Source organism: Lasioglossum baleicum, chromosome 5 (assembly GCF_051020765.1).
Source record: "Lasioglossum baleicum chromosome 5, iyLasBale1, whole genome shotgun sequence".
In the NCBI taxonomy this organism is placed as follows: Eukaryota; Metazoa; Arthropoda; class Insecta; order Hymenoptera; family Halictidae; genus Lasioglossum; species Lasioglossum baleicum.
The window spans coordinates 6,932,071-6,952,545 of NC_134933.1; the positions used below are offsets into that span (position 1 = coordinate 6,932,071).

The window sequence follows — 20,475 nt, forward strand, 5'->3', positions numbered from 1 at the left end:
GGATGATTACTACGATCGTAAACCAAATCCTTGTGTCACAGTGTGTCGGTTATTCAACTTTCGCTACTTTCGGTAAAAATGATGTTCGAAAAAGTAATTTATAGTACAAACGGTACTTACTAAAACCGGGTGAATCGTCTCCCTAAAGTTTTATCATAAAGGTGAATAATCCACAGAGATGAACCAACTTGTCCAGTACCAACTACTTAGCAGATTGTAAGGTCTATACGTAATCGATAACGTTAGTGAAAAACTATTTAAATGGAAAATTGAAGAAATCCAAAGGTCTCTAATTATAGGAAAGAATTTTTAAAAAGTTCAATAAGGTGGTCAATACTATAAGACAAGTATGTGGAAGATGTCTTGCGTAATTTACAAAGTAAATTACAAAAACCGGGGCATGTATACCTAGTAGTCTATAAACTAATGTATGTAGCATCACGAAATTATTAACTCGGCTGGAAGATAAGAAAACAGCTATGAAAAACAATTTTTAACTGTTTTTGTATTTGTCTCTAACTAGACAGCGGATTTTGTGGATTTATGAGAAAAATGAGTAGGTGTAATTTCAAACATTAAAACCATTAGACGGATTAAAAGATACGTTTATATTATTTTCAACCTACCGAATATATTAAGAGAGAAAATAAATGTCTGGAAAAGATCCGCTGTCTACTAATCACAATAATTAACACGACACGGATGTAACGAAGGGATTGTAAAATTAGGTGAATGCAAGGTTTTGGTTCACGATCGGCAATTCAAAGATCAGTTGGCAGGATACCCGCGAGGAACGACGTTACGTTTGCGTTAGAACCAATCAAGTAAACATAGAAACTTCCCGGAGCGATCTTGCGAACAAATGGTTCTTCTAAAAGTAGCATATCAACATGATGGAAGGTTGGCGGATCTTTGTTGGCCGAGTCGTTGTCGAGAAGCGGAGTTCTAGATGTTCCCTCCCACGGAAATGCTAAATCGGACGAAGAGAATTTGGCCTCCGAGAAAAGAAAACGGAAAGAAACGAAAAGAGAAACCGAACATATTTGGCGAGGATTGTATATGTCCCCTCGATGATAAATACACGAAGGAAAAAAAGTAAAAAATACATTCGATGTACCGTGTGTCATGTATTAATTGTTGCTGCAGATTGCTGGAGGCGCGGGACACGTCTCGCGTGGAGCTGATCATTCTCCATGTAAAGTAGCATAATAGAGAATCGGATATTTTATTATGGACAAATGTATAAAAAGTTTATGTATGTAACCATGTGATGCTTTGTGTGGTGTGTACATAATAGCGTAAGAGAAGTTGTGTGTCCTTGTGCGTGATCGGATGTGTTACAGAAGGTATCTAGATTGTAGATGGAGAAAAAAATGGAAAAAAAGAAAACAAAACAAACCAAAAGAAAACACGCGTTCATGCCAAATTTCTACTGGCCTTTGTGGAATATTCGTGTGATTTCGGCGTGAGTTCGTCAACTCGAGAATGCTAACCGATTTTCCGTTTGCTGGTCGCTCGTATTAGGTAGTTTTCCCTTGGGGTTGCATTTTACCTTATAGTAATTATCCATTGACAATAAACACGAAGAGAAACAGAAGGGAACGTCTCGAGGAACGGCGGGATAGACCGGAAATGATCGTGACACTTTTTACAACAGAAACAAGTTTACAATGAAAACGATTTTCGAATAGTCCGAAACAGAGTCGCCGGATCAGGGGAATTGACTCGAATGAAGGGGAAAAAAGTTACCCACTCTCTGTCAGTACTCGATTAGTCAGTCATTAGTCACGTGACCGGGCTGTGACGAAAGAGTGAGGCATCAGCGTCGTAGAAGGGGAAGGGTATAGTAGAAGACACGAATCATGATCTGGTGATTCTGGTCTGACATATAGCTTCTGAATATCCTTTGATTTGATTGACACTTTAAGGATGTTCTGGAGGTATATAAAAACGTAACAAAATTTTTGAAAATTTGACAAGATATAATTCTTACTAAATTAATGCAATTACCAAAGTTTGGGTTCGATTCACTGCACCGTTTAAGAATTATAGCAACTTAAAGTTTGCACATTTTAACACGTCTTCTTATGGAGAATTCATAAAATTCCACTTCAAACCCTATTTAAACCTTGAAAAAACGCAACTAGAAACTCCAAAAAAAAAAAATATACTCATGAATGGCTTTCATTGCCAATATATTGATGGATTTCGAATTTCTTGTACTTTTGTCTCCCATTGTACCTCCAGAACATCCTTAAAATTGTTCATTTCACTGACTCACGAATGAAATCGCTATTGAATGATTGATTATTCCATTAATCCTTAACCTTCGATTTTTAAGAGGTCATTACTCCGTGTAGCTAGTAGCAGTTTCACTGTGGAATACGATTACACAAGAGACACTACTTTTTATGTCAAGTATATGATACATTATATTAATAAAAAGAGGAAAACGATGAAACTGTTACAACCGAACTGCCAACGTTATGAGGGCGCTTGAAAGCGTTAAATAACAATCAATTTATAAAACGGTTACATTGAACAATTAAAGAAAGTGGAAGCACACGCTTGCAAAGAGAGCATTTATATAACAATTTTAAGTCGGTACGAAAGAGTTACTTTAACATATCGAAAGGTTATTTTGTTAATCATACGCGTTGTACGTCTGTTGCGTATCTGAACTGCCAGGGCATGAATGTGTATATACAAGGTGGTACAACCGAGCAGGGATGATACTACATGTAAAAATAAGTCGAAAAAAGGAATAACATTTTTTCGTTTGACGCTTCGTTTTCGAGATAATCGAGTGAAAATGCAGCGAATACACGTGCTATTGCATAGGAATCTGACCATGATCAACCAATTCTACTTCCACGATGGTCCATTTATTTTGAGACAGTCAATTATTACGGAAACCAGCAGGAATATGAAAAAATGTTTTATATAAAATATTCTTCATACGAAGGGGCACATTTAATGGCGCTATGCGTTATTTTTCTATAATGGCCCTTTAAGTGTCAGATGAAGGGCAACTTCATTTTTTCGAATAGAAATCCATATTTTTTATTTTATATTCTTATTCTACATCGAAAAATAATAATATTTCGTTCCAACCTATTCCCCTCCGACAACTGCAAGGTCCTCCACCATCGAACCTCTTTGCAATGTATGCGTGTGCATCGCGTCGTGCGTCGCGCGGCTCTCGTGGTGGGAGCTTCCCACTACTATACATTATGATTATAACGATGAAGCGGGGAAGGTGCCTCGAATAGCTCCGGAGCTACTCGTTGGAACTGCCTGTACTAAAGCACGCGAACCTGGCGGAACTTCAAACTCGATTTTCTCGAAAACGTTGCGTCAAACGAAAAAATGTTATTCCTTTTCTTCCGACTCATTTTTACATGTAGTATCACCCCCTGCTCGATTGTACCACCCGTCCAGCCACACCCTGTATTCGAAATATCATTTTGGTTATACAGAAAAGATTCATGCTAATACGCATCAAGAACGTTTCAAGATATTTAACGTGTTACATTCGTGTCGGTCTGCTCCATCGCTTCGCTACGTTTCCGATAAATGAGAAATTAATTTAGCATTCGAAGGTTAGCGAACCAATTTTACCCTACGAAAGAGAACCGTAGGATACGCTAACATTGTACATACATACAGTATGCGAGGGAAAATAAGATCGAACAGGAATATCCTTGTTGGGACACCTTGTACACGGGTTTTGTTCGTCCGGAAAACGATTTTCTAATACCGCTTCCGTTTTGTAACCAGTGGTCGTGTCCAAATCCCACGAATATTTGATTTCGAATGTCTTGTCGCTAGACTGCGGATTTGATGCATTTCGAGGAAATGTGCGCGCGATTCAATTTGTAAAGATTGATAGAACAAGATATATGAATTTCGACTACCGTTTCTAACAATTGTCTTAGAACATTTTGATCTTGCAAGATCCGCAATCTCTACCCATTTAAAATCAACTGAACATCGTTATTCGAACGAGAAATGGCAACGTTATGATTATTTACCATGCTAGAGCACCATAGAACATGATCGATCTCGACTTGCGGTTTTTATGCAATTGTGTAACATTTCCGGTCTGTTGGAACTCAATATCACAGAATCGTTTAAATAATTAACACGTTCGCTGCCAGCATTTCTTTCGATAACAATCTCCATAGTGTACATAACATTCTATTAAATACTACATTATATATACATTCTGTGAATATCATGTTATGTGTTATGATTGTAAATAAAATTGAATTTGTTTACGTGAAATATACAAACTCGTGCTCGTCACATTGGTAGCGAACGTGTTAAATAAGATGTAACCTCTAATGGTGGGAGTAATTCTTTGTCTATGAAAAATCCATGTTTGCATAAATATCCGAAGTCCGGCGATCAATCGACAAACTGCCGACGCTGCTTGCAATTCGAGTCTTCTGTGAGAGATTCCAGCGAATTTTCACATGTTGTTTAATCAGAATGTAATTATGTTGATTCCGGGCTGATGAGATATTAGATCGTCCAATAAGTCGAATGATAGAGTTCAATCTAGAGACAGTCTCAATGAAGAAAACGTTAGAAACAATACAAGCATCTTCTCTTTTACACCGTAAAGAATCGAGAGCGAGACGTGTTCATTTTCTTTAAAAAATCTCGAAATTTGTGTAGTCATTTAATAATGTCTTTATCGAAAAGGTGGAAAGAGGATGCAGAACGTGAGGAAGGCCGAATTTTCATTAATTTTTAAGGATCTGAAGAATTAACCTGGCAACTGGGAAAGACAAGCTTATCCGTCTATTTTTCAAACTGTCCACACTTTATATTAGCAATGATTGGCATGCGTTTTCGTAAATGTTTGCAATGAAAAACTGAAAAACCCGGTTGAGCAAAATAGCAGACAAATCGATGACAAAAACTTGTGGGACGATCTAATACTTCCGGTCAGGATTGTACACGCATGTTTACGTCTAGAGGAGGGAAAACATCTGTAAATAACGGCTGCATGTATCTTTTATCGCCCCTTTGAGTAGATTTTGATACACCCCCAACAGCGAATTAATAAATCGACGCACAACTAGATACCTTACGTGTAAATAGCATATTTTTTCACTAACGGATATTCTCTTGTTAAAGATTTAACGAACGAAATTGCTCCTTCGCGTCCGCGGAGACCGGAAATGGTTTCGAACGGGAAGGGAGCAGAAAACCGATTGGCCTACTTTACAACATTCACATTGATATCCGAAAGTACATTGTTTAAGAAATATCTGCAACTCTCTCTCTCATTGCTTTCGTTCGATGACAAAGGTGTCGCACAGATTGTTCATGTTCCTTTTTGCGAAACGATACCTGTTTGTACTTACAGTGGATAACAAATATAGCGCACTCGGTCCTTTTCCGATAATGTAAGTCGAACAATTAGCATGTTGATGCAATCTGGATTTTTCAACACGTTATCATAGACAAAAACAACATGCCGATTGAAAAAAGATCGTTTACTTTGCCTCTTTAACACTATATATCATTTTCGTTTTCTGTACAATAGTCTGGAATGGTAAATATAATTAACGTTCCTACACAAGTAGTACATTATTTTCACACATAACAAAGTGTTTAGAAATTTAGATTGCATCGTTATGTTATTTATTTAGTTTACACTATGGCAAAAGGATCGAGTGTGGGAATACTTTTCTCATCCACTATAAGTGGAACTCATCGCGAGAGTCGTTTAGCGTTAAATTCATTGTTGTCCCTCTTTTAACGATCGATTGATTCGTACTACATTGTTTGATACTATACAATGGTCTAACAGTATTAGAAGGAACTCGTACTTTATTGAGGTGTTAACGAATAACATCGAATGCAAGTAAGAATACGCGTATGTTTCTTTTGTCGCAATCGAAAGACAAAACAAAAAAAGAGGAAACGAAGAAGGCGATACGAATCGAAATCAAGCCCACTAGACGCGGAATATAAAAAGAAAAATCGATGCAAAAGTTCTACCGGAAGACTGGACATCAGAGTAATCAAGAAGAGTACATACTTATATGTATTTTAATGCAATCACAACCCGATACTGTTACGTCTTAAGAGAACGAGGCTGTCTTGCATCTCATACTTATGAATGAATTATTGATATAACTATATATTGTATACCGTTCTCTACTGTACTGTTGTCATAGATATTTTGTTGTAAAAAAAAATACGAGATATGTACAAGCATACAAATGAATATATTATATGTTTAAAGTACGCTGCACGTGACTTATTTATGTAAATATTAAATCCATAAGGGAACGTCGATGTACAGAGATTCAAAATTTTCAGGACGGTTTCATTAAACTTGGAATAGATTAGGACAGATTTAATTTGAAATAAATGATCTCTAGCAAGTTTCTATTAAGACATAGTCGCTTATATTTTATTTAAATATCTGCTTTTACAGTATAGTTGTGACAATAGGATTGATGCTATTTGTTTTACGAAAATAACAGTTAATTTGGTTCGTAATGATAATTATTATTCGATACTTTTAGCACATGCATCGCTATGTATGATGCTCATACATGCAACAGTTAACACTAACCATATAGGTCCACTTGAAATTTTCAGTTTGTGCTTCTAAATTGGCAGACACACACCAGGCCTGTCTACTCTTCGATACAATTAAATCGCGCAACCTACTTCAACAATGTGTTGAGCGAGGTCCAAATCGTTCATTCGAAATAAATAGGTGAAACAAGTATTTTCGCAATATGTATACATCACTGTTACTAGTACGTTTTAAATGTACTGGTAAACTGCCTGTATTATGCTATTACTCCAACGAGCATAGATTCGTTTCGAGCAACGACCTAGTTTATATAGATTTGTCGTTGATATTTTCAACACTGGGGCGTCATCTGAGCCTACCTCTATCAATTTCCACGGTTTGTCACACTATGGTTACAATAAAATCATTTGACTCTATTCCCCCGATAAAATTTCAACGGTAACAGAAATGTAGGTTTCATTACGCGTTGCGGTGAATACAACTAGAGCCTCATGTTATTGCAAAAAAAGGTTCGAATGTTTTAAGCCTGAGGGTTACGGAATTTCTCGCCTGCAAACTTGGCAGCGGCCCCCAATTCCTCTTCGATACGAAGAATCTGGTTGTACTTGGCCAAACGTTCCGAACGACAAGGTGCGCCGGTCTTAATTTGGCCGGTCGAAAGTCCAACTACTAAATCGGCGATAAACGTGTCTTCCGTTTCACCGGAACGATGAGACACCATGGTGCCCCAACCGGCAGCCTTGGCCATTTTGTGAGCGTTAATAGACTCTGTAACGGTACCTATTTGGTTGACCTTCAAAAGCAGACAGTTGCAGGCCTTCTTTTCGATGGCTGTCTTGATCCTGTAACGAATTGAATAAGGTTATACTCCCCAAAAATGATACAGCACATCACGGAGAGTTAAAGTTAATTTGAAAATTTACCTTTCGGGATTCGTGACGGTAAGATCGTCACCAACGATCTGAATAGGGGTAGCCGCGGTCATGGAAGTCCACGATTCCCAGTCGTCCTGGTCAAACGGATCCTCGATCGAAACAATTGGGAATTCCTTAACAAAGTCTAAATACAAGTTCTTCAAGGCAGTTGGCTCTAAGTACGTGGCCGGATCGGAATTCTCATTCTTGAAATCCAAATCATACTTTCCATTCTTGTGGAACTCAGATGCAGCAACGTCCATGCCAATCTTAATCTTTCCTTCGTATCCGGCGGTCTAATTTTATAATTGATAAATAAGGAAATAAAATTTATTTTTTCTTAAGCTATCCTTGTTTAACTATACTTACTTTGATGGCATTGATAATTAAATTCAGAGCTTCCTTATTTTCCAAAATGTTGGGTGCGAAACCACCTTCATCGCCAACAGCGGTAGCGTCAAGTCCAAACTTCTTCTTAATACCGGCTTTTAGGTGGTGGTAAACTTCGCTACCCATTTTCATGGCTTCTGTGAAGTTAGCAGCTCCGGTAGGCAGGATCATGAATTCTTGCATAGCTAATTTGTTTCCTGCGTGCGAACCGCCGTTGATAACGTTGAAAGCTGGAACTGGCAGGATAATGTTGGGATTTCCAGCTAATTCCGCGATGTACCTGAAAAAATGTAACAAATACATTTATTTATCTTAATCGTTCACCCTCTGTCTACTATTTGGAGATGTTTAAAACCTAAAAGCCTGAAAAATTATATTTGCTTACTTATACAATGGCACTCCTTTTTTAGCAGCTCCAGCTTTGCAGACTGCCAACGAAACACCAAGAAGTGCATTAGCGCCAAGCTTCGACTTATTAGGTGTGCCATCGAGTTTCAAGAGGAAATTGTCGATATCTGTCTGCTGTGTAACTTCCAAATTTGCCTAAATAATAAATACATTAACAATAGTTAATATCCAGAACTTATTGATTATTATTTCGTAGATGTTACATTGATAGGTTTTAGAAAATACCTTCAACAATTCAGGCGTAATGGTACTGTTAATGTTGTCTACAGCTTTGAAGACAGATTTTCCATGGTATTTGGACTTATCATTATCTCGGAGTTCTAAGGCTTCATGGACACCAGTAGACGCACCCGAAGGGACTGCAGCTCTGAACAAACCCTGCTCTGTTACAAGGTCAACCTGCAAAGAAATACGTGTTAAAGAAAACTGTAACACGACAAAAATGTATTTATATGTTGCAGCACATTTCACATAACCTTACCTCTACGGTCGGGTTACCGCGAGAATCGTAGATTTGACGTGCTTTGATGCTTTGAATCGGCATTTCTGAGCAGTTACTTTTAGTACTGTATTTAGAAATGGAAAATCTAGAACGAAAAGACATTATTATTTATACATACAAAATCAATACCGTTTCTATATTTATCGTTATAATCAAATCTTTCAATAACCATTTAATCCCACCTAAGATTTAAAAAATGAACAGATAATAAATAGTGTTATAAGATTTATTTAGTAATAAACGTGAAATATTTCATAAAAACCGGTATCCGGGCTTGACTTTTGTGGACAGAAATGTTTGACCTTGCTGAAGGTCACTGGAAGAAATACGAAGAATATATAAAGGAAAATTATAAATGATTTTGTGATTTAGAGATGAGACATTTTTAGAAATTAAATACGATATGCTCGAAATATCACGTATAATAACCTTGTAGCAAAATTTCGACACCGAACACTCGTGAATCGTGTTAAGATCATTTGTGTAGCAATCCTGAGAAAAATCACTTTCGAGAACTTGCAAGCCGAAACTAATTGTAAGATATCTTTTTCAGCAACAAATGATATCCGTTCATTAAATTTGTATGAATATTGAACGAAATTGGATGGGAATTGCTCACCTAACGTAACGTGTGACAATCCGCTCAGAGTGTTCGTAACGGAATGATGTTCTGTCGTCCTACAGTTGACCCCAAATTGCGAACGCTCTTTATCGATTCTGAGCACTTCACGTGGAAGTGCGATTGCAAAACCGATTAGGTTAAAGTTCCTTATCGCAGATTAACAATCGGAAATGTTAATGTCTGTGTAAGATTTCGGAAAAGTAACTTCCACTATTTCCTAACAACCTTGAATTTTCGCAAGATTAAATAATGCAAGTTACGTAATACGTCGTCACCGGTTGATTCTATCAGCAAAGTTTGCTACCTGTATTTTGCACTCCCAATGGTCCACGATATTTTGGTACATAATTATCAATTTATAAACGCGCAAAATTCGAAATGTATACACGTTTATAAATCAATAAACTTCTCTGTTTATAAAAATTTCGGCCCCATTTGTTGATATATATCACATTTTTTGTCATGTCGTTAATTAAAAAGTAAAGCAATATGCCAGTAATATTTTTCTTGAAAGTTTATTCAAAAATATGAAATATATTTAACTATTATGTTACAATTTGTACATGTATAATGGATATAACATCATTACGAATGAAATGAATTATCGTATATATTTTGAAGGATAGTTTGGTATATGAATCCTTAATAAAAAACGTACGTGCTTTTCAAAAGGAAATGTTCTGATATTGTAAAGAATCCTTTGCAAACAATACGGATTTAAATTCCCGAATAATAATTACTTAAGATTATCTTTACATTTAATATGAAATTATTTGAATAATTATATCGATTACATACTAGTAGTTTTTCCAATAGGTGAAAAACACTAGAATGTACAAATATAAGTGGAGTACCACTCGCACTATCAAAGTAATTGAGGAGGTTGCATAGGATAAACTATTATGAAATTTTTTTCTAGATAGAAGTGTTCCTGAATTGGTAATGAGTTTACTGAAAGGCAGAGATATTGTACCATGGAATTTTTCCACAGGTCACGGTGTAATTTAGAATTGTCTTGTTGAGATCAAAGTGTTGTACAGAAAAGCACTCTATACGAGAACTACAAATGTAGAGAAAGTATCAATATTGCAAATGATTGTTACATTCGTTCAGGATTCGTTTAAGCACTTAAATTATCTCAGTTTTTCGGCTAGTTAGACTTTTCTTTATCAGCGCCCAGTCCTCGAGGATATCTGCATCGTTAAGCATATAAACAATGTAAGGCCCAGCAACTGAAACTGCTCTTCTCCTTTCAGTGTGATTTCTACGTCTTCTACCAGTCGAGTTTAACCATAAATCTGCATGAATATCAACATTGTTCCTATCCTCTTCCAATCTTCGAATTTTTTCTTGTAAATCATTATGAATACAATCCCAGATAAATTCTTTTTCACTTTCGAAATTTTGCAATGCAGCTTGCTCCTCCGCCAGGAATTTATTTTGTATATTTTGTAACCTGTATTGTTTTAATATTCCAGCTACCTCTGTCTTTGTTTTCATATTCTCTTTCAAACGTTCCAATGGTATTAAATACTCTTCGGATTTTCCAATTCGAACTTCTCCTAATTTTGTATCTACTTGAGTAATTCTTTCTCGATAGAGTCTATAATTTGATTTAAAATTTGTTTTATGATTTTCTCAGTTACAGCTAATCTTTTCAATTCAAATTTATCATTGAAAAACAACTTACTGCTCTTTTAAAAGAGTAAATTGCCGCTCCAGGTCTACTAAGTTTTCCATACATTCGTTGCGTCGTCTTTCGCATTCATCTTCATCCATCTCTGAAGAGTCATCGCTATCGCTGTGGTCTGCACTGCTGTCGCACGATGCAGAACTTTGATTACTTTCGTTGCTGTCGTGTGACATTTCTTCCCCTTCTGCTTCTGATTCATCTTTCACACTTGGCATCTGTCTAGATACATCAAGAAAAACTTCATCATAAAAGAAACAAATGTTCAAAACGTGAGAAAACAGAGGCAATATCTTTGACGAATTTGTTTTGATAACATAACCTTAAATACATTGTTTACTCCGCGAAGTATAGTAAACATTTACAAATTTTAATACTAACGTCGTAACAAAATAGAAGTCCGTATTTTGTTAATAATTATTATTGTACACACAGAAATGATCACTGAGAAAGTTTATGAAAACTACGCAAAAGAAATAGTATTTATGTAACTGAAAAAAGTATTGCTACTGCTACTTTTTAAATAATCATTAGTATACTTACTGTGAAATACCTATATGTATAATTATATAATAACGAAATATATTTTATATCGAATTAATGCCTGTCAAATTTAACATGAACACAACCAACTCTTGTTTGACTACTTTGACCTTAGACGATGTCGTGGTCAAAGACTGTCAAAGATTCTCCGATCGTGAACTACAGAGAGTTTGACCAGAAGCGAATCTCCCGTATTTTCCGAGAACATGTGTGCGCATGCGTACTGAAATTATCTAAATCCATTATTTTTATACAGGGTGTCCCAAAATTCGTGAAAATCCCGAAAGAGGGTGGTTCCTGAGACCATTCTAAGAGACATTTTCCTTTGCACCAAAGTCAACTGCGGCTTTGTTTAGGAGTTATTAACGAAAAACACGGACCAATCAAAGCGCGACCTAGACGCGAGTTGCGACAGTCGGCCCGGCGCGCCAACTGTCTATTGGCCGGCTGTCGCAACTCGCGTCTAGGTCGCGCTCTGATTGGTCCGTGTTTTTCGTTAATAACTCCTAAACAAAGCCGCGGATAACATTTTTGCAAAGGAAAATGTCGCTTGAAATGGTCTCAGGAACCACCCCCTTTCGGGATTTTCACGAATTTTGGGACACCCTGTATTTATATTTGCGTATCAAGGTGGTATCAAGAAATGCAATTGCGTACATACATTACATTATTGTGTAGTATTGAACAAAATAATTCAAGCATCAAACAGAGTTAAATCAAAATAAAAACAATTATTACATCGACCAGTTGATCGACCAGTCGACTGACTGGTGCTGACTGGTCATTATGGGTCCATTCCAGTCCATTCCGTTGCACGCATAATGCGCATACACTGTATAGTGTATGCATAGAGACTCTTATACTACACTATACAGTGTATGCGTGTAGCTGGTGTATGCGCATTATGCGTGCAACGGAATGGACCCTATATATATAGAGCGGGGTGAACAATTGTTTTGATCGTCTCAGTCTGTCTCAGTCTCACACAGTACATATTGCAATTGACAAGTGCATATTCCGTTGCAGAAGAGTGTCAAATGCGTTCTCACACTAAATCTATTTGAGGTAAAAAGGCAATGAGCGTGGAATGTAATCGGTGTCAACGAAATCGTTATGTTCATCGAAGTATTGAACATTGAAAACTTGTACAGTAACAGTAAGTGGTTTTCGGACATTTAATTTTCGGGAATTGTTTCAGAATTCTGGTGTCGTTGTTCTAACCTATTGTTACATTTTAGTATACTTATACGCGATACCAATATAAACAATGTTATTTGCGCTGCAGAGTTCCTATTTTATAGAGACCAGTTAAAGTTCTATTGGAACGTCTATCAAGAAAGTTTATAAATACATAATTTATGAATATGCATACTTCGGGAGATTTTGTTTTGCATGGAGGTGACAGAGCGTTTGCAAATAGACAGAAACTATTGTTTGAAAAATTATCAGATGCAGAGCAAAAGTGTCATAGGACTAAGTCGGTTATTGAGTCCGCAGATGAGAATATGGTCATTGATGAAATAGATGATACTCAAATTATAAGGTCTGGTTTAAAACGAAAATATGAAACACGACGATTCCGTGGTAAAGAAAGTATATTTAAGCGACCCGAAGGACCAGCGCCACGTGCGCTTAACAGAAGTATACCAGATTATCACAAGAATCCTCATAAATGGATGAAATATAGTTTAGACGATGTATCTAACGATGATATGACTGAACAAAGCAATACAAGAGCTGCTTTATCATTCTTGAACGAACTAAGAACAAGAAGATCGGTTGAACAAACGGAGGACATAGAAAAAATGGATCTATCTGAACTGCCAACTGAGAAGGATCAGTCCAAGATAGTCTTTAAGTCAAGAAAGATTAAAACAACTTCAGAAGTTCAGTTCAAAAAACCAGAAAACGATACCGAGGGAACCTTCAGTAAGCCTGTGATTGTTGATCACGATGACAAACCAGTCTTCAGAAGTAGTAAAATTATTATGCCAGAGTACGTTGTTGGACAAAAGCAAATAAAGAAAGTTAAGAAAGATAAACCGGCACACATATCGAAAATAGATCGTTTGAAACAACTTAAATTGGATCACTTAGAAGAATTGGATGAAGAGCAAGATTGAATGTTTCGCATTATTTTAATACATTCAGTTAAGCATATACATACACATTATTAGCTACTTCCTTCTATTGATTAATGTACCTTGAATGTAACAATAATAAAATACTAACGGAAAAAAAATGAAAGTGCTCACATCTGAGGTTTCAGTGCCTCAATCAAAATACCATATGTTTGTTCTAGTGCAAATGATTCTTGCCGAATTTTTCGTAAAGCACTGTGCAACCAGAGGCACGAATCATCTGCTACGTAATATCTGAAAATACCGCCATTCCACGCTGTGGCAAAACGCACGTAACTGGTAGACGCGCAGGCGCATCTAAAAAGAAAACTGCGTACGCGCATCTAAAAAGAACTTTAATATTTTAAACCTTCATAACCAACACTAAAACATCGTCTAAAATATCTGGAATACGTTCGGTGCAGAATGTAACAATTCATGATAACATCATCAATATGGTTTCGTGACACGATCTCCCATAAGGGTGCGCTTACAGTGGACCCGTTTCGGCCGACGCCGAACCCTCCGTTTAGGGGTATGTTTCGGTTTTAGTAAAAGTGTGTGTTTAAACACGTACGGTTTAACATAATAAACGTTGCATTGGCATTGTATGTGTCCCCGCTACTGCGCATGCTGTATGCTTTTTCTATAAGAACCCTAAATATCTCGATATTTAAGAAAATGTATGTGTCTTGACAGAGGCAGCACTGTCGCGCCGCCCAATTTTTGTCGAATTCCGCTACATGCTGCCGAATAATTAAAATTACGCTTCGAAAACGCAAAAGTAGGCCATCTTAGACAGCATGCGCAGTAGATTGATCTTTTATCTAGCGACTGTGACTACGTAGGGGCTCCAAATGTGCATTAGCTAGACGTGATTAGACTAGAACCGGACCCTTGCAATCCTCGTGTACGTATATAGTGTCTAGCGGTGTGTGAGTGTGCCACCACACTCTCGCTCGAGCCGGACCCACACCCTGAGGGCTGAGGGCTCCCGCGGGACTCGTTGCCACCTTCGCAGCTTCGTCTCCTGGAACGAGGAACGGGCCACAGAGCCCGGACAGTGGTGTGCATTCCACTGATTTTCAACGGGATCGGTTATAAGTAGACTGCGGATGTTTATGCAATTCACAATTGTTTTAGACGAATTCGAAGATAGTGGAATCAAATAAAATGTTGTTTTCAGTAATGGTAGTCTTTGCAGATCTGAAATAAATAAAAATTCTGCCTAATTTTATGTTCTACCATTTTTTGAACATTTTCGGAAGCTATAAACGCATGAAGATCAGCAGTATAGTTATAAGTATACTGCGGATGTTTATGCAATTTTCAATTTTTGTAGACGAATTCTAAGACAGTGGAATCAAATAAATTGTTGTTTTCAGTAATGGTAGTCTTTGCAGATCTGAAATAAATACAAATTCTGCCTAATTTTATGTTCTACCATTTTTTGAACGTTTTCAGAAGCCATAAATGCATAAAGATCCGCAGTAAACCGCATTACGCACTTTTACGCCATTATTTACGTACGAACATTCAGATACGTTTCCTTTCTTTCTACAGGAATCCACCGTTTCATGAAAGAAGGACGTATTCACTGTTGCTTGTTTTGTTGATCGCCTGAATAATAATAATAAAAAATGGTCGAATCAAGTTCAAGAAGCAAGGATTGGGAGGAAGCAAGGCTGATAATGATGGAAAAGTTATATCGTGTTTCTAAACATGAGACCGTGTATTTTGAAATATTAAAATGCGATCACATATCGATATAATACTAGACTTAACGATCGGCTAACATTCATAGTATTCTTAATATTAATAACTAATGTAATAACTTATGGATTGCGGTGTTTATACTTGTCGATATACATATACATTGTTCACGTGAGACTTCCGGATCGATTAAAATCTCTATCCATCCGATTCGCATCTACAGCTGCGCGTGCGCACACACACGTACGACTACAGAAAAGTAGTAAATAGTAAATCGTAATCGCGTGTTGAACCCTTTGCACTCGAATGGCGACTGTGGGACGCCAGTCAAAATTTAAATTGCTAAAAAGAAATTGTTAAAAATCCATATGCATGAATAAAACTCTTCTGGATTGAAAGATATGTCTTAATTACGGAATTGAAATTGTGCTTCGAGTCCAAAGAGTTAAGCGATGGTTAGTGTACCTGACGCTCAAAGGCACGCGGCTGTTAAAAACCGCTGGCTCTCGCTATTATTCGACCGAAAACGTGATCTTTCCTGTCTGTTATTGTCGTGCGAAAAGATTCGAAAGTTGTGCGTATCGGACGTTTCGAGGGAAATGAACGATCTGCGTGAAGAACGGAACGCGTTAAGAGAGGAGAACACACACCGAACCGACGATAACGGTCGAAGGATTGAAGATTGATACAATTTAGAAATGTTCAACGTCGTTGATGACTTTCGTTCTCGTCGATTAAGGCACTCTGTTTACGTATATGTAGGCTTCGATGAATACGCTCTCTACCACCGACGTGACGCGACGGACGGTCACAGTGGATAGATATAAGTCGAATTTGTATCGCGCTCGCGCAACAATAGCAATCCCGTCTCCGGTATAGACGACGATTTTCCAAATGTTCACTTGTCCCGATTATTTGAAAAATCGGTTCTACATACGTGTACATATACATATTCATATACATATTCGTATTCATATGAACATGAACATGAACAGTGTACAGTATATGTATGTACCTCGCTAGGACGGGAACTTTTTTTTTGTTGTTTTTATTAGATATTAAATGAGCCGCGGCGCGACGCACAATGGGGCACAGTGAGGAGTTTCGTATCATTTTCTCAACTTTAATCGGATCTTTATGCAGTTATGAAGAAATTGGTTGTGCTAACTATAAAACAGTAAAAGATTTTTAAAATTCAAGAATGTTGTAATGTTGCTTTTAATGTAACACAGTCGTTAAGGGATAAAATCAATTTTTATGTTATTCTATTATAAAACAATAACTCTCGGGAACCAAAGGCTGGAGGAGAGACTCTGTGGTCATCTGTTCGGAAATCCGCCGAGAGAATCAAAAGATTTTTTTTTTGTCAACTAACATAACTTTGACTAAACATAACTAAAATAACTGCTGATGCCCGATGCCGTTGGGCGGTGATCCATCGTTGTGCATCATACCGTTGTGCATTCCACCCATTCCAGGCATACTTTTTTCTTTGAGAGAGAAATATGTTTATTGGTTTTTAATTGTACATTATATTACATAATTAATTGGTACCTTAATAAACATACTAAAAAAACAAGACCATTCGCTAATGTGTTTAAATAGTATCTAGTTGATTGTACGCATACAATACTTCAAGATAAACAATATTAATACATAAGTAATTAGATTAATCAATGAATATTTATAACAAGATTAGGTTAGTTCTATTTATAGTATATGAGTTTTGTGGAAAACGCATGCTTTGATTGCAATGCGAAAAACCTCAAAGACATTTTTGATAACTACTAAAGAAAATAAATAACTTAATACTATAACTTATAGATTAGAATTATGTACAAAGAGTATATACAAAGGGCTTATCCGTCAATTTTTCATTAAAGAACACTAAATATTAAATGTATATAAATTATTTCAAATGCAGTCTATTAGACATTCTGCGATTATAAAGTTCTTTAAGGTGTGTACAATTATATGATAGCCACCAGTATTTTTTAAAATTTAGACGATTATAGTCTACCCAATCTTGGTTTATAGTCTACCCAATCTCGGTCCATTCCAGGCATACCTGCCATTCCGCCGAGGTTCATAGCGGCCATCGCGCTGCTCGGAAGTCCCTCGATCGACGGCTTCACGTCCTTCTACTCCTGCTCCTCCCGAGTCTCCAACTGCTTCCTGTGCTCGGGCTGTGCTTCCTCCGCCGGTTTTGGAACCAGATCTTCACCTGCGCAGATCGAACATCGAATTCCTCTTCAGTCGCGTCATTCGCTCGGCATTTATATACGACGTTATCGCCGCTACTACCAACCGGCCGAAATAGCTCAGTTGGGAGAGCGTTAGACTGAAGATCTAAATGTCCCCGGTTCAATCCCGGGTTTCGGCAGATCGTTTTTTTTCTCTTTTTTCTTTCGGATTTTTCGTGGCGATTAGTTGTTAGGTGTACTGAGGAATGATCGCGAATAATAGAAGAGGTGAACAATGCGAGGAAACTAATTATTTTGAATAACTGGTACTCTCTCCTCGCAAGAAGTTACGGGTGTGCGAGAAATATCGGGAACCGATAATTATACTATTATAACAATTATATCGATAATAAGACTATTATATTGGGTTGGCAAAAACGTTCGTTCTCGGTTTTTTAGAGTGGAATAAATCACAAAAACCGAACGAACTTATTTGCCAACTCAATACTTTCGAGATTCACGAAGAAATTGGGTTTCCCGAAAATTACGGGAATATGACATATATTACACCGAGATTTTCGGTCGAACCTTATTATCTTTGACATTTTACCACGGCGTTTCGATATGACGCCAGTGTTGGGCAAATTTTATTTCAAATAATATATAAACGTGTGATTTTAATTGCAAATAATAACTAAACTTTTTATTTAAATAAAAATTATTTAAATAATTCCAAAAATGATGCATTTATTATTTATTATTTGCAAATAAAAGATTATTTGGTAATTATTGCGAACAGGTCTGCGTCCTCCGATTTTGATGAAATTTTAATATGTTATACAGCAACACATTTTGAACAACTTTTTCCTTTTCCAATATAGGGGGGTCCGCTTTTAGTTTTCGAGATATTTGCAAAACACTATCGCTAATATACTGTATTGAATTTTTCGTATTCTTGCACGCTCAGCGGCAACGTAAGCCTGTCCCGGCGCGGCGTTTGTTTACATTTTGAAGCTGCAAAGGGGATTGTAAGAAATAACAGTGATCAATACAAAGTACTTTCTTTAATTACTTTGTTTTAATTAAATTACAATAAAATTCTACAACTGAGGTTCTACGTGTTGAGAAAATTGAATTTATACAAACGATTGAATGAGTAACATGTCAAAGGAAAACCTATATATGAACCGAATGATTTTGTTGGGAAGAGTTGCCTGACTTCGAACTCTGTCTCTCTCGTTAATTTTAAAGTACATACACAGACTCATAGTATATTACATATCAGATTATTTACAAAAATCATTTGAGAGTAGTACGAGTTGATGTCCTTCATTTAAGATGCAAATATTTATGAGAAGTGTTCGGTCATACACATGAAATGCTTCATTTACATATATTGAATTGAACGTTTGCTGATTTATTTGATGACAAGCGCGCGCGCACTCATTCGCTCTCATTCACAGTTCCATTTGAACTAGACCTACGGCGTCTCGGGCAGATAAAGTTTTTACATTAATTTTCCTTTACGAAAATTGCTTTGCAATCCTTCAAAAATACAACAAGTGACGTTGGTGTCTTCTCATTCATTTTCTACATACATTAGATCACTGTCAATCGAAATGTGTGAATAGTACTGTAACATCTTAAAAAATACAATTCATATGTATTATGGATCTATATATGTATATATTTTAACTGCGTTTAATGGGTTTAGAATCGTAACAATTTCATGAACTGAAGTACTTGGCTTGAGAACGATTTAATGTCATTTGTTGTATGTCTAGGAAACAGTATGAAGCGGAATCAAATACTTTTCACTAGATCGAGATTTGTCGCTCTGTTAAAACTAATCCGACTTTAGTACATTACAAATTCAACTGGTTCTACCACTTTATATACAGATTTTACAATGATTGTCGGCAACGATAAATAGATTATCATTCTGGAACAAATTGTTATCATTCTTGTTTTTAATTTTCGTTTAATGATAGTCAAATAATAATATTTCATATCAATTTTAATTTACATCTGCACATCTCATGTGTCACAAGAGTCTAGCAAGCAAACAATGAAATTTCACCGAAATATCATAAATTATATGTATATCTTGTTCCATTTATCGTCGACGATCTTAACGATTAAAACATTTTACAATAGTGCTTTCTAATAAATGCATCTAGTGACTAGTATTTACAATTTGAGTGCAGTAGATTCCCGATTAACCGGTCCCTAATTATCAGATAATATAATTCAAATACGTGTATGTGGTACCACTTAAAAATTGTAAACTAAATTTACAGATGTGCATGTTCCGTAGGATTACACTGTCCAACAAATTTCAACTTTTTTTATGATTTCAATATACTGTTGGGTCCTTCTTATAGAGTTTTTTGCGCTGATTCCGAATCTGGTTTTAATTTTTCTCCTATACGTCCAGTTTTTGAAAATCATGGCTTTGAAAAAAAAACATATTTTTCAACTTTAAACAAATATTGCGATGTTATTATAAAAGATATTGAATTGTTGTTTACAGCAAAAGATTCTGTAGACTTTCCCGAATACAGTGATATCCAATATTAATACATTATGATTGTTTAAACATGTTTAAACAATGATTAAAGACGGAGATGCACCACTTTTGCACCAATTTTTGTGGATATTTTCGAATTTATCTCAAAAAATAAGAGTCCAGCGAAAAATTGAACTATACCACGCGAAAGAGCAGACTTTTATCTTGAGAAACCCCCCTGTGAAGTTTGCATGGTCGACGTTTTTACCGAACCAGAAAGCAAAATATCTTCGCCCGACATGCGTTGACGCCA

General features: G+C 36.5%; 4 protein-coding genes and 1 non-coding gene across 8 annotated transcripts in view; 2 read left to right on the forward strand and 3 right to left on the reverse strand.

The window, feature by feature from the left end:
- Window positions 1-6,408: 6,408 nt before the first annotated feature.
- On the reverse strand, window positions 6,409-9,645 carry Eno (alpha-enolase). The gene is made up of 7 exons (XM_076424204.1): window positions 9,402-9,645; window positions 8,762-8,867; window positions 8,506-8,679; window positions 8,258-8,415; window positions 7,852-8,152; window positions 7,492-7,778; window positions 6,409-7,410 (listed from the first exon to the last, which is right to left on the reverse strand). Exons 2-7 carry the CDS (start codon window positions 8,822-8,824, stop codon window positions 7,089-7,091), a joined length of 1,305 nt encoding a protein of 434 aa, XP_076280319.1. The 5' UTR covers window positions 8,825-8,867; window positions 9,402-9,645; the 3' UTR covers window positions 6,409-7,088.
- Window positions 9,646-9,903: 258 nt separating this feature from the next.
- Brms1 (breast cancer metastasis-suppressor 1-like protein) lies at window positions 9,904-11,799 on the reverse strand. Of its 2 annotated transcripts, none has more exons than XM_076424206.1 (3): window positions 11,638-11,799; window positions 11,095-11,316; window positions 9,904-11,007 (listed from the first exon to the last, which is right to left on the reverse strand). In XM_076424206.1, exons 2-3 carry the CDS (start codon window positions 11,310-11,312, stop codon window positions 10,533-10,535), a joined length of 693 nt encoding a protein of 230 aa, XP_076280321.1. In that variant the 5' UTR covers window positions 11,313-11,316; window positions 11,638-11,799; the 3' UTR covers window positions 9,904-10,532. The 2 variants fall into 2 exon arrangements, with proteins under 2 accessions (XP_076280321.1, XP_076280322.1); XM_076424207.1 differs by lacking the exon at window positions 11,638-11,799 and adding an exon at window positions 11,476-11,612.
- Window positions 11,800-12,529: 730 nt separating this feature from the next.
- On the forward strand, window positions 12,530-17,049 carry LOC143209050 (uncharacterized). Of its 3 annotated transcripts, none has more exons than XR_013009035.1 (3): window positions 12,530-12,793; window positions 12,876-14,823; window positions 15,321-17,049. XR_013009035.1 is itself a non-coding variant. In XM_076424205.1 (2 exons), exon 2 carries the CDS (start codon window positions 12,996-12,998, stop codon window positions 13,758-13,760), a length of 765 nt encoding a protein of 254 aa, XP_076280320.1. In that variant the 5' UTR covers window positions 12,530-12,793; window positions 12,876-12,995; the 3' UTR covers window positions 13,761-17,049. The 3 variants fall into 3 exon arrangements, 1 of the variants encoding a protein (XP_076280320.1); XR_013009036.1 differs by having other exon boundaries at window positions 12,876-14,292; XM_076424205.1 differs by having other exon boundaries at window positions 12,876-17,049.
- Window positions 13,144-20,475, reverse strand: part of LOC143209048 (opioid-binding protein/cell adhesion molecule homolog) — a 210,048-nt gene continuing 202,716 nt past the window's right edge. Inside the window, exons 9-10 of the transcript XR_013009033.1 lie at window positions 17,539-17,694; window positions 13,144-16,960 (exon numbers count right to left, since the gene is read on the reverse strand). The gene's annotated coding sequence lies outside the window, so the exon portion shown is untranslated. The remainder of the gene's footprint in view (window positions 16,961-17,538; window positions 17,695-20,475) is intronic.
- Window positions 17,781-17,853, forward strand: Trnaf-gaa (transfer RNA phenylalanine (anticodon GAA)). Its single transcript has one exon. It is a non-coding gene; the product is annotated as a tRNA-Phe (tRNA).